This window comes from Equus caballus, chromosome 17, assembly GCF_041296265.1.
Source record: "Equus caballus isolate H_3958 breed thoroughbred chromosome 17, TB-T2T, whole genome shotgun sequence".
NCBI classification, from domain to species: Eukaryota; Metazoa; Chordata; class Mammalia; order Perissodactyla; family Equidae; genus Equus; species Equus caballus.
The window spans coordinates 43,492,888-43,507,333 of NC_091700.1; the positions used below are offsets into that span (position 1 = coordinate 43,492,888).

A 14,446-nucleotide genomic window follows, 5' to 3' on the forward strand; every position below is an offset into this window, starting at 1 on the left:
ATTAGTTGAAATGGGCTGGAGGTAAAAGTGACATGGTAGAGATCCAGTCACTTTGAGGCTAGAGTGTTAGATGATGTCTTGTGGTGCATATTGAAGCTATCCAGAGTGAGATGGAAGGGAAGGAGATAAGAAGGTGCCAAAGTCCACCAAGAATTCTAGTTTATCGTAAATTCTAGACCTTCATTTCTTGAAGGGGACATAGGAGGTAGATGGAGAAGGTTGCTTGTAGTTAGAGGCCACTGGCCCAGAGGCTCCAGCTGTTCTGGAACCTTCCTAGCTGCTTGATTGAGGGAGATAATATCTTGTTGTGTCTCTAACCCATTTGGATCTCACTGGTTGAGAAGCTTATGTAGCTAAACAAACTAAGGTTCTTTTTAAAAAATAAAATAGATTTTTTGGTAAAGGATAGAAAAATAGTGATTCAGACTATGAGTATGATGATGTAAGAATGCTGACCCAGACAGGCGCTGAAGTTTGGATGTGAAGCGTATGCAGGAGTAGGCATACAGAAGTTGAGTGCTTTTGAGGTCCCGGTTTGTGTAAAAAGTTGGTTGAGTTGATCGCAATAAATGAAGAAGAGATGATAGTTAATGAGCACTAAATTGGAGATCTTGCATGTGACACTGTCGTGTTATAAACATGATCTAGAATAGTCATGTTGGTGAATGACTGCGTTTAATAGGAAACAAGTAAATGGAATCAGGAGATCTTGTTCATACGGGATAGGCGAGAAGAGAATATGAGCCAAGTGTTGAAATTACTCAGGGAAGGGAAAATAAGATCTGACGGGTGGTAGACTGCGCAGACTTCAGTGATGAGAGTTACAGAGAATAGGGTGGTTTGGGCAAAATGTTTCCATGGAATTAATTTTTATCATAAGGCATAGATACTAGTATTTCCTTGAGCAGGAAGGGCAAATACTCATTCTTTTAAAATTTTAATCTACCAAAACCATTTTATTCACAGGTACAGGCTATTCTGGTCAACATTTTTGGAGGAATCATGCGATGTGATGTTATTGCACAGGGTATAGTCATGGCAGTAAAGGATTTGGAAATTAAAATACCAATTGTGGTACGGTTACAAGGTGAGTGTAAAAGATATCTTGTAATTGTTCCATGGACTCTAATTGTTTAAAAGTTCGTAATTCCAAGGAATTCAGTTCACTTAAAATATAATTTTCAAATAGCTGTATCTTTTAAATGAAAGTATTATATAATAGGAAGTTTTAAAAACATGAGTTTAGAAAAATTTTCTAATGTTAGGGCAAAATTGTTCATAGTCTTGCTTGGTATAATTTGATATAGTGTTTGTTGTGCTTTGTCTTAAATTCTGAGTTGCCTCAATTACCATTGATATAATAAGGTGGAGTGTTTATGAGATAATTCCAAGCTTTTACAGTATTTTCTTTGGGTTAGAAGCATTTATATTAAATGATAGAGGTACTCCTTTGATGAAATTTCATGCTTGTAGTGTATTGTGAGAAATATTTTAAATGGTTTTGTGTAGGTATTTAAAACATCTTTATATTTGCATAAATTATTTCCAGGTACACGAGTTGATGATGCTAAAGCACTGATAACGGACAGTGGACTTAAAATCCTTGCTTGTGATGACTTGGATGAAGCTGCTAAAATGGTAAACAGGCTATGTTAATCTAAGGACAAATTTGCAAAGTATATAAAGGATTTATAAACATTTAGATTCTAAAATGAACCAGCTAATATTGCTAATAATTAGTGTTTCAGCTAAATACTTGGAGTATTGAAGGGGTTCCTTATTCCTATTGTCACTTTGTGCCCAATCTTGTCTCATCTTTATTCTTACCTACTTCCTTCTAAGCCTGTGATTATTTTGAAGCAAATCTCAGACATTACAGATATACCTCATTTTATTGTGCTTCCCTTATTGAGCTAAGCGGATACTGCGTTTTTTACAAGACTTTCCACAAGCAAAAAGCTGTCATGCTGACAGCTCAGATGATAGTTAGCATTTTTTAGCAATAAAATATTTTTTAATTAAGGTATGTACCTTCTTTTTTAAAACATAATTCTATTACTCACTTAATAGACTAGAGTATAGCGTAAACCCGTAACTTTTATATGCACTGGGAAGCCAGAAATTCCTGTGACTGGCTTTATTGCAGTGGTGTGGAACTGAACTTGCACTATCTCCTAGGTATGCCTATATATCATTTCATACATGTCATCATGTATCTATAAAAGATAAAGGTATAGATAATGATATAAGGGAATTATTGTTATTTGTTTCAGGTGGGATAGAAGTTATTATGTTTGTCTTATAAAAAAAGAATCTAGTCAGCATTGAAGTTTCCCTGATTCTTTCAAATGTTTTTTGTCTAGGTTCTTTGTTAGGATGAAAATAAGCCTGTGCATTGCAGTTGGTTAATATTTCACTGTTTCTCTTAATCTATAGATTCTTCCTTGCTTTTTCTTTTTCTTTTCAGAATTTTATTTGTTGAAAAACCAAGTTGATGGTCTTACAGTGTTTCCCATGGTCTGCATTTTAATGATTGTATCCCTGGGGTGTCATTTAACATGTTCCTCTGCCCCTGTATTTCCTGTAAACTGATAGTTCATTCTGTAGGTTTGATAATATTTGGATTTGTATTTGGGGAGTAGGGAGCAAGAATATTTTATAGTTGGTGTTGTGTAATTCCATAAGGAGGGTGTAGTTAATGTCAGATTATTTCTCTTTTTGTGATGTTAGCGGTCATTGACAGTCATAGCTGAGATCCAGTATTTTGTTTATGCAAAGTGGTGATATTCTGTGTCATTATTTTATTTATTAAATTGAATGCTTATAAAAAGCGAAACTTTCTTGTATCAGCTATTTGTCATCACGAAGTACATTGTGCTTAGGAAAAGCATGATAACTACTTGATTCTTTGCTTTTATTGATTGGTTTTCAAAATAATAAGTTTGTTCCATTAGGTCCTGCAAAGGTGACTCAGGCTTTTTTCTTGTTTTTTGTTTTTAGGTGTGTGTATGTGTGCACAAGCACTATTTTGAACTCATGGATTTAAACATACGAGATGTGATTCAATCCATTTCAGTTATTTTTATTGATGCTCAAATTGTCCCATCTTTGGTCAGTGGGAACCTCTTCACGCTGACTCCTGAGTCCTTTTTACATGCCTTGTGGTATGCTTTCTGGTATGATGAGATGTTTCAGGCACATCTTCACATTTCTTGCTCCAGACCTGGAATCAGCCAAATCTTATTTTGAGACCACAAGTTGGGCTCTAAGGGTACTTATGGCTACTGGATTGTCCATTGTTTCTAGGCTTTTTAAGTGGCAGATCTAGGAAAAAACGTATTTTCTAGAGGTAAAATCATGAGTACATACTGATATTTCCAGTGCAAATCCAGGCGTACAGGTTTTTTCCTATCTGATATGTTTCTCCTTTCTCCTGAGCCATCTAGCATAAATATTCATTTGCTTAGTCCCTGAGTACAGACGTGACAGTTTGACAGTAATAATACTAACAATATGATTACTGAAAGCAGTTACGATTTGTATGTGTAGCTCGCTCTATCCTTTGGAGTATTTTCCGCAACTGATTGGATGTTAAAATTTGTGTGAAAAAGTTACCTGTGTGTTTTATCTGAGCTCAATATATAGTTAGTTTCATTTATTTATTTTATGTTTTTTAAAGATTGGCACCTGACCTAACAACTGTTGCCAGTCTTCTCCCCCCCACCATCTTCTTCTCTCCCAAAGCCCCCTAGTATCTAGTTGTGAGTGCCTCTGGTTGTGCTATGTGGGACGCTGCCTCAGCGTGGCCTGACGAGTGGTGCCATGTCTGCACCCAGGATCGGAACCAGCAAAACCCTGGCCCCCCGAAGTGGAGCACATGAACTTAACCACTCGGCCACGGGGCTGGCCCCTATTTATTTATTTTTTAAGGAATTTCTTTTTTAAAACTACTTTTGTTTCATAGTGTATAAATATTTGCATGGTTCCAAAGTCAAAACTATAAAACAGGGTATATTCAGAGAATCTAGCTTTTATACCTATTCCTGTTTTCTTCTTCCAGCTTTTTTTTTTTAAGAAGTTTTTGGTTCATCCTTCTCCTTTTTTAAAACACAAGGAAATAATGTGTGTGGTGTGTGTGTGTGTGTATGTATGTATGTGTTTATATATATGCATATATCTTTCCACTTTCCCACATTATATGATGGGTAGCATGTATTTTACCTCATTTCTTTTAGTTAACAATGTATCTTGGAGCACAGTCTATAGTAGACCTAGTAATGTTTTTAAGTGAGAAATTTTGAATCTTCCCCACCTGTTTATAGACATTTCATGAAATACCTTTTGGTTTAATCAATAATAGGCTTTTGAGATTTGCTGAAGTAATGTCGTATTGTTTCTTAAGAATAATAAAGGTCTTATGTCCTTCTTTGGGACCTACTTTGGGAAAGTACCTACTAGTAAATAAAATTCAACAGCAGTTTAGGGATATAAGAAGAACTTACATTCAATCCTGAGTTTGAATTAAGATTTTGAATAAGGGAATGGTAGAGAGAAAGTGTTTCAGAAAGCCTGTTTTGACTTGGAGATATGGGAGAAATTGTCGAAGGAAGAGAGTGAGGGATAGTAGGAATCTGCTAGTGCAGTACTTAGATGATGCGAGGTGAGGTGAAGGTAACGGATAGGCCATAACTTGTCTTTGAAAATGTGTGCGTTTGCAGTGAGAGCCTGAATTAAGAAAAGCTCTGTGTGCATGGAGAGAACGAAGAATCAATATGACCTTGATCAAGTCGACCATGAAAGATGGAAGTAAACAGTTGATTTAAGTTGTGACTGCATCTTTTTCTACTGAGTAGGAGGTTATGGAAATCGTGACAGTATTAATAATATGATGATGATATTAGCAACTGCCACCATTTATTAAGCATTTTTTATACATGCAATGCTAAGCTGTTTTCTTCTAGTATTATTTCATTTTATACAAGTTTGGTGATATAATCTCCGTTTTTATAGGTGAAGAAACAGAGGCTAAATAAATTAACTTATTTGGGATCACATGTCATAAACATCAGAGTGAGATTTGAACTCAGGCTGCCTAAAACTTTAAAACTTTCCCTTAACTACTCTGCTGGGGAGGAGAGAAGCTAAATTTGTTGTTTGGTTTTAGATATGTTTAATTTGTATGATATTTTGTATGGTACCAGCTGGATGTTCTCAGACAGATTATAGAGAGAACATTGGAATTCAGGTTGATAATTGTTAATTTACTGATAGAAGATAAAATTTGACATTGTTAAATGTTAAGATTAACATTTTTTAAAACAAATTTTTATTTAGATATGCTTTGCATTGTGTAGTATACAACTAAGACACTGTTTCTGTCTTTAAGATACATAAAATTTAGGCAATAAAAAAGAAGTATATACATATATCATTCATATATATTTTATATATATATAAAATCAGAAGATACTGAATTGAAGTGTGGCTTATGCAGAATGTCAGATTTGGCTATCCTTTGAGAGTGGAAAGCCTTATAACAGTGTGAAATGATTTATAACAATGTCAGAATAGCCCAGATGTTTTAAATGAAAAAGACTGAATGTGCGTTAATGTCACATTGACCAATATTTCTGATTTTATGTGTTTGTGAAAATAGAGACAAAAATGTTTTGTTTTTTCCTTTCAGGTTGTAAAGCTCTCTGAGATAGTGACCTTAGCCAAGCAAGCCCAGGTGGATGTGAAATTTCAGTTGCCAATCTGATCTGAGAACCCAGTGGGTGGCTGAAGGTGTTAAATGTGCTATAATCGTTCAAAATACTGTGTTCTGTATTATTATTGTTCCTTTTCTCTCTCGTGTGTGGAGATTGTAATTGCCATCTAGGCAGAAAAACTTTTAAAAGCATTTGGTCTACATTTAATTCTACTGTTCAGAATGGACTGTTTGTGGAAAGAATGTGTAATGCAGTTATCTACTTTCTTTTGTTGCAGCCGCCTTTTTCACTTCTACAGAATGTCACTTGCAATATGCCAGTTTATTGTTGGATATAACATTCTTCATTGATGAGTCTTATGAAATAAAATAAATATGAATATAAAGCTTTATTCTTTAGTGTTAGAAATATATCTAATAACTAGCCTCATGAGTAGAGCAATGTATTAAAACAATGTTTTATAAGAAGTGTTCATCTTCAAACCAATACCTAACTAAATGTATCAGTCACTATTTATAAACAGAGCTTTCAGACACTCCCCAGAATATTCTTTTAAGTATTTCAGTGAAGTAACTTGTTAATTATTTGAACATTGTTTTAATTGTTACAAAACACCATTAACTGCAAGTCTTCATGATCCTGTAGTATTGAGAAGAAACTGTAGGTTTGTATCAAATAAAGGTATATTTACTAAGGACTTGGAAGACAAAATTAACTGTGTCAATTTAAATTAATAAAAATCTCCCAATGTGATTTGGATTACTGTTTTTTTTCGTTTTTAAGTAAACACAGTAGAAGGTGATGTGTTCATCATGGCACCAAACACCTCTAAGGAACTCATTTGTAGATTATGAACTGGGGCATGACATTACACATTATAAAGCTTCCTACAGACATTTCACTGAATTCTGTTTATGTGTGTGCCATCTGATACCTTCTCTAAGGAAACCACACCATGGGCCAGCCCTGGTGGCCTAGTGGTTAAGTTCAGTGCACTCTGCTTCGGCAGCCCAAGTTTGGTTTCCTGTGCGTGGACCCTATACCACTCATCTGTCAGGGGCCATGCTGTGGCCCCAGTGGCTCACATACAAAAAGAGGAAGATTGGCAGTGGATGTTAGCTCAGGGAGACTCTTCCTCAGGAGGAAAAGAAAAAAAAGAAAGAAAGGAACCACGTGACCTTTTGTGTCCCTATATGTATTTGTGTGTATATATGTATGTATATCTCGATCTTTTGTTCACTGCATAGAACAGTTGATATTTAACTGTTAACAGTGTAAACACATAGCATGGAAGAATATTTCAGCCAGCAGTAGACTATGTATCCATATTGGTGAATTTGAGAACTACCTCTTTTCATGTTCGTACAGTGTGAGCAGATATGTACACTCGGAGAGGCAGCGTAGCATAGTGACTGTGAGCGCAGAATTTGAAAGTAGGCTATCTGGCTCCACTACTTACTAGCTGTATGAATTTGGGCGAGTTTATAAATTTCAGTGTACCTCAGTTTCCTTAGTTCCTTTCTCATCCTCGCTAGAATTATTTAGTGGGGACAGGGAGACAGAGAAATGATATATAGGGAACATGTAAAATATATATTTAAACCAACTATACATATATCATTACTTATTTATCAATCAGTCTGTCTGTCTTGCCTATACATTAAACGACTAAATCAGAGCCATTAAACCATTTAAAAGCCTTTATAGCTTTTAATTAAAGAAAAATTTATTTCAAAGAAAGCCAGCCAATAATCAGTTCAGAAAAGATTGGCATTTGTGTTAGTTGGCGTCTAGTCAGGAGTTAAAAACAATTTTTGGTATTTTGGAGAGGATATAATACAGGCTGTTGGTAATACTAGTGTTTTAGTTATCTAATCTTGCGTAAAACTTAGTGATTTTCAAACAACATTTGTCGTCTCATAGTTTGTGTGCATCAGAAATTTGGGAGCGGTTTAGCTGGGGGGTGGTTCTGGTCCTACAGTCATTTGAAGGTTTGGGCTGGAGGACCTACTTCCAATATGGCGCACTCACGTGGCTCTTAGCCAAAGGCCTCAGTTTCTCCCCATGTGGGCCTGTCTCCAGGCTACTTGAGTGTCCTTGTGACCTGTCAGCAGGCTTCCCCCAGAGCAAGTGATCCAAGGGAACAGGGAGGAAGCCACAATGCCTTTTGTGTTCTAATCTCAGATACTTGTGTTCTCATCTTATTGTCACTTCAGCCATATTGTTTATTAGAAATGAGTCACTAAGTCTAGCCCACAAGAAGAGAGGAATTCAGCTCCCTTCTTGAAGGGAAAAGTATCAAAGAGATTGTTGATGTATTTAATTTAAAACCATCACCACTTGTGCTGGGAAGCTGAAAGAGCAAACAGCGGATGCTGAGTTAGCTCAGAGATTAGTAATGCTAGGACTGAGGTGGTAGGAAGAATCCAGGAGTTTGGAAGACTTCTCGTGCTTGGGACACTGAGAGGGAGAGTGCCTGGGCTGCTGATGTTCAAACCCTGCTTAAGTGGTGGACTGGGGACAACTACAAGAACATGGAATTAGGGAAGGCAAGGAAAGACTTTAGGATAGCGTGATCAGTAGTGTTAATTCCAGCTGAGAAGTCAAGTAACATGAGGACTAAATAGTGCCCAGTGGAATTAAAACAGGATATAACTAATTTTGGTAAGAATACTTATGTGTAATGGTGGAGGAGGAAGTCAGAGTTTTGTAGAGAATGGACCGTTAAGACAACTGGCTGGTAGCTCCTTAAACACCCTCCTGTCTCATCCTGCAAGCACACATAAACCCGTGAATACTCTTCATACAGGCTTGATGTTTCCTTCCCTACGGCCCTATCTGCTGCTTGTGGAAAAAGCCTGCTTTAACGTTTTAATTCTCCAAGTTAAAGTTGAGTAAATGCATTTGAACAACTCCAGTTTCTACATAGAATATAACCAATTTTGACTATTATATCAACTTTGCAGAACCTAGGACAGTAAGCCTGATAGATACTGGTACTTTGTAGCAGATGGGATTGTAAAAATCCACACGTTAAGGGAAAAACAAGCAAAAACCAAAAAGGAGAAGCCAACACTCACAGCTCCAGTAAAACACTGAAGGTGTTAATATTTTGGTGAGTTTCTGTCTGGCAAAGAATTCTACTTAAAGAAATTTTAAAATCATGGGAGTAAATGTTAGCAGGCCGTGGGTCAGGTGTGCAGAGCTGTAATTAGCATCATGCTCTTTGGTCCTGTTGAAAGGTAGAAGGGTGAGAAAAATCCTGTGGAAAAATCAGTTTTCAGATTTATGTAATCTATCGTGTGTGGTAAAAAACTGAAATAAGATTCAGAGGTTAGCAATAGAAAATGAGGCAAGATAAAAGGTTGGTAAATCAATTTTTGTTTAAAGTTCGATTTAAAAATGAAGAGGTGAAGCGAAGGGATAAAATAATAATGACTTAAAAGTTGGTGTCCAAGTGACCTCCTGAAGAGGAGCAGACTGGGGAATGAAGGAGCGCCCGCAGAGATGTAGAGGAAGCTCAAGACAGTAAAGCCTTGTGTCCTTGAGCGCCAGGAGTTGACCTGCTGTCTCAATATCCTTGGGATTGAGCCTATGGCAGTCTTTGTTCTCCTTTTCAAAAAGCCGGCTCTGTCAGTGTCTTTTTCCACCCTGAAGAAATTTAAGGGCCTTTGTTATTCATAACTTTGCCTCATAAGGAGATAAGACCACAGGCAACTTTTTCTTTCTTCACAAGTAACCAGCTTCTCTCTATTTTTCATTTCTTTCAGTCTTGTGTGTACGTTGTTGTTCTCCTGCATGTTGCCGCCCTGTCATGTTTAGCGGGGAGGGAGCCCTGCCATGCATGCCGCCCCCACTTGCCTCCTTCAGTTGACTTTCTCTCTGCTGGTCTAGTCAGAAGCCAACTGTTATACAGCAAGCAGCCATCCTGGAACAATGAGACAGGAAGGGCCCACCTCAACAGAATCCTGTAGGTGAGTTGTCCCCCACGTCACCTCCACTGTCTGTCATTCCCTCATTACACCCTTCATTCCTTTGACTTTAGCCTTTAGGTTTCCTACATGAAGAAGCAAATAAGTGAGGACTCCTGGACCTCAACTTACCCGGTCTGTGGGAGGCAAAATAATGGCCCCTTCACAGGTGTCCACCCACACCCTCATCTCTCCTGTTTGTGCATATGTTACATTGCAGCAAAGGGACTTTGCAGATGTGATTGAGGCTGCAGACCTTCAAATAGGAGATATCCCTGGAGGCCTGTTTTAGGCCCTTTGGGCTTCTATAGCAAAATGCCATAGGCTGAGTGGTTGATAAGCAACAGAAATTTATTTCTCATAGTTCTGGAGGCTGGGAAGTCTAAGACAAAGTACCAACTGATTCAGTGTCTGGTGAGGGCCCACTTTCTGGCCACAGAGAATGCCTTCTCACTGTGTCCTCACATGGTGGAAGGGGCTAGGGAGCTCTGTGGGGTCTCTTTTATAAAAGTAGTAGTCCCATTCATGAGGGCTGCACCCTCATGATCTAAGCATCTCCCAAAGGCCCCACCTCCCAATACTATCACATTCGACATTAAGTTTCAACATAGGCATTTTGGAGGAACGGTCTACAGCAAGGCCCAATCTAATCTCATGAGCCCTTAAAAGCAGAGAACATTCTCCAGCTGGAAGCAAGAGAGATGTGGCCGAAGGGGAAGTTGAGAGATGCCAAGCATGAGAAAAATTCAATATGCCATTGCTGCTTCTGAGATGTAGTGGTCCTCGTGCAAGGACCAAAGAGAGGCCTTTAGCTGAGGGCAGCCCTCAGCTGACAGCCAGCAAGGAAATGGGGATCTCAGCTTGACAGCCCAAAGGAACTGGATTTTGCTAACAGTTGGAATGCATTTGGAAGCACACTCTTCCCAGAGCCTCCTGAGGAAAGCATAGCTGGCTGATAACTTGATTTTGGTTTTGTGAGAAACCGGACAAGCCCACCCGGACTTCTGACCTACAGAACTGCGAGGTAACAGATCTGTGTTGTTTTAAGTCGCTAAATTGGTGGTAATTTGTTGTGAGAGCAATAGGCAACTTAATATACTAACATTGCTGTATATTAGTCAAACTGAGGTGAAGGGCCATTTTTAAAAAGTTAGAAATTTAAAAATTTCTAATCTGTCATAGACTGATTCTTTTATAAAATACAATAAAAACAATTACTAGAAAATGAAATTTTAAAAAAGCATGCAAAATATAAGCCTCAATTCTGTTTTTTTTTCCTTATTTAACAGCATAAAAGCCCTTCCAATTGCTATGAAAGTTTCTAAACACTTACTCTTAAATATCTACCCATCTCTTGCAGATTTGTGAGCTGTCTGTGGATCGGCATCAGTCCACAGATCACATTTTGAGCAGGACTGAGAAAAGCTCCACCACATCGGATTTGTGAGGATGTAAACACACAAATTGGAAGTCGGATGTAAACAGACATCTAGGGTTGAGAGGCTCAGCAATGAATAGTTTCTAGTCAACATTATGGTACGCACAGCCTTGTAAATTTGTGAAGCAATTGCCATTAATCAAAAAAGCCACATGGCTGCTGTGTGCCCCAGAGCGGTCAACTCTAACACAGAAATCAATCAGTTTAGCAAGTTGGGGGATGCAGTGAAACTGACAGGGGTAACCTGAGCTTCATGTCTGGTTTGTATGTTGCTAACTGAACAGTAACATCGTTAATGTCTTTGGTAGGGGTTGACTGACCACCAGTTGAGACTTTGCAGTCAGGCCTTTCAGGGTGACAGATCCAGAGTGATAGGATGGACGTTATAGGAAGTTATAGTTATAGGAAGGAAACTGGAGGCAAACCTTGAATAGTTCATGATTATTGCTATTATCAGTTCTAAAAGTGGAAAGGCATCTTTTTATTGTCTTTGCTGTATGTATTGGATGAAACTAGCATCATTTTAGTAAGAGATCTTTGTTTTAGTGAAAATGATACAAACTCCTTGCAAAAACAAATAAAAACTCCGATGATACAGAAAGTGCAAAGACAAGTAAAAACAAATTGCAATGCCGGAGGTAACTACAGTTAACAGTTTGGTAAACATTCTTCTGGTCTTCTTTACATAAGAGCGTATGTGCACAGATATATGAGTATACTTTTACATAAATGGGATCAAGTTTTATATAATGTTCTACAATGTGCTTTTCTTCAGTAAACATGTAGGCATCTTTCCGTGGCATCCGGTATAGGTCTATATCATTCTTAATGGCTGCACACACAAGAGAATGTATGTACCATTGTTTTACATAACCCAGTCTCGCGTTATTCACATTTGGTGTCTACATTTTTAACATTATAAACAACAGGGGTGAATGCTCTGGTGCATGTGTTCAGCATGTGGTTAGTTTCTCCTTTGGATAAAAACCTATAAGTGGAATAACTGTGTAAAAACATGACTATACTTAACATTTTCATGGCAGTTGCTGAACTGCTTTGCAGAAAGTATGTACTGGTTCTCTTCCCTTCGCAGGGCATGACAGTTTTTTTATACCTTTGTCAACAGAGCATTGCTAATTCCAACACATCCTCGCTGTTTAATGTTGGTTAGGCCTGTCATCTCTTTACCAGTCCTTTGTGGAAGAGCGTGTGTGTGTAACTTCTATTTCATGTTCTTTGACTATTTTTCCAGTGACTATTCATTCTTATTTAAGAACTTTTGCATATTTGAGATTAACCATTTGTCTATTCTGTATTGCATATGTTTTATCATACATAATTTTTTTTACTGTGGTAAGATACTTAACATGATATCTATCCTCTTAACAAATTTTATTTATTTTTTTGATTCCTGTATAAACTACATTGTGTTCACCACACAAAGTCTAATTACCATCCATCACCATACACATGTGCCCTTTTATCCCTTTCTCCCGCCCCACTTCCCCTCTGGTAACCACCAATCTATTCCCTATATCTATTTGTTGTTGTTGTTGTTTTTAACTCTTCCACATACGAGTGAAATCACGCAGTATTTGGCTTTCTCCGTCTGACTTATTTTGCTTAACATAATGCTTTGAAGCTCCATCCATTTGTCGCAGATGGCAATATTTCATCTTTTTAATGACTGAATAGTATTCCATTGTGTATATATACCCTATCTTCTTTATCCATTCATTCATTGATGGGCACTTAGGTTGCCTCCAAGTCCTGGCCACTGAAAAAATGCTGCAATGAACAAAGGGGGCACATATATCTTTTCAAATTAGTGTTTTCATGTTCTTTGGATAAATACCCAAAAATGTCATAGTTGCATCATATGGTAATTCTATTCTTAATTTTTTGAAGACTCTCCATACTGTTTTCCATAGTGGCTGCACCAGTTTATATTCCCACCAAGCAATGTATAAGGATTTCCTTTTCTTCACATCCTCTCCAACACTTGTTATTTCTTGTCTTTTCAACAGTAGCCATTCTGATGGGTGTGAGATGATATCTCCTTGTAGCTTTGTTTTGCAGTTCCCTAATAACTAGTTTATTTATTCCCTAATAACCGTTTATTGAAGAGACTTTCCTTTCTCCATTGTATGTTCTTGGCTCCTTTGTCAAAGATTAGCTGTCCATAGATGTGTGGGTTTATTCTGGGCTTTCAATTCTGTTCCATTGATCTGTGTGCCTGTTTTTGTACCAGTACCATGCTGTTTTGATTACTATGGCTTTGTTGTATATTTTGAAATCAGGGATTGTGATACCTCCAGCTTTGTTCTTTTTGCTCAGGATTGCTTTGGCTATTCGGGTCTTTTGTTGTTCCATATGAATTTTAGGATTCTTTCTTCTATTTCCGTGAAAAATATTGTTGGGACTTTCATAGGGATTGCACTGAATCTTTAGATTGCTTTGGAAAATATGGACATTTTACCTATGTTAACAATTTTTGAAGTGCATATACCGTCTTGTTAACTATAGGCACAGTGTTGTGCAATGGATCTCAAGAGCTTATTCCTCTTGTATAACTGAAACTTTATAGCCGTTGAATAGCAACTCCTCATTTTCCTCACCCCTCAGCCCCTGGCAACAATCATTCTACTCTCTGTTTCTATGAGTGTGACTATTTTAGATACTTCGTATAAGTGGAATCATCGGATATTTATCTTTCTCATGTGCAGCTTTTAACATAATCAAATGCACCAGTCTTTGTGGTTTCTGATTTTCATGACATGCTTTGGAAGGCTTAATTTATTTTGGTATAAGGTCTGAACTTGAGTTATGAATGCAGATTTTTATTTCCTCCAAATGGCCAATTTCCCAAACACTATTTATTTACTATTTCATCCATTCCTCACTGATTTTGGAATGCCATCTTTATTATATATCAACTTCTAGTATGTTCTTGGGTATATATGAAACTGGCATTTACAGGGACACTTTCTATTTATCTTTTACTTGGGGTAGAAGGTAGGAAACTGTTGAAACCATGACAGAGGGTTTCGCAGGCTAAGCACTGTTTATTCCATCAGTCATTCAGCTATCAAAGTTATCACTGTTTCCCTGTGAAAAATTGAACTTTCCTCTTTCTGATGATTCATATTCTATTAGAGGAAAAATAAGCTATAATATTTGACAACAGGTATAAGACAGTGTGGGCTGATAAGGAAGAAATGGAAATACTGGTTTGAGCGATGATCTACTTAGTGTCTGGTGTGCCACGATCCTTGTGAAGGAGGAAAGCACATGTCTGAATCTTTTTATCTAATCCTTTTTCTTCC

The 14,446-nt window shown here is 37.5% G+C and overlaps 1 protein-coding gene across 1 annotated transcript in view; it reads left to right on the plus strand.

Annotated features, from left to right (window-relative positions):
- Positions 1–6,464, plus strand: part of SUCLA2 (succinate-CoA ligase ADP-forming subunit beta) — a 40,058-nt gene extending 33,594 nt beyond the window's left edge. The window contains exons 9-11 of the mRNA XM_001489977.7: positions 967–1,087; positions 1,550–1,638; positions 5,687–6,464. Of these exons, the coding sequence (XP_001490027.4) occupies positions 967–1,087; positions 1,550–1,638; positions 5,687–5,761 (285 nt within the window). The 3' untranslated portion in view covers positions 5,762–6,464. The remainder of the gene's footprint in view (positions 1–966; positions 1,088–1,549; positions 1,639–5,686) is intronic.
- The last annotated feature ends 7,982 nt before the right edge of the window (positions 6,465–14,446 follow it).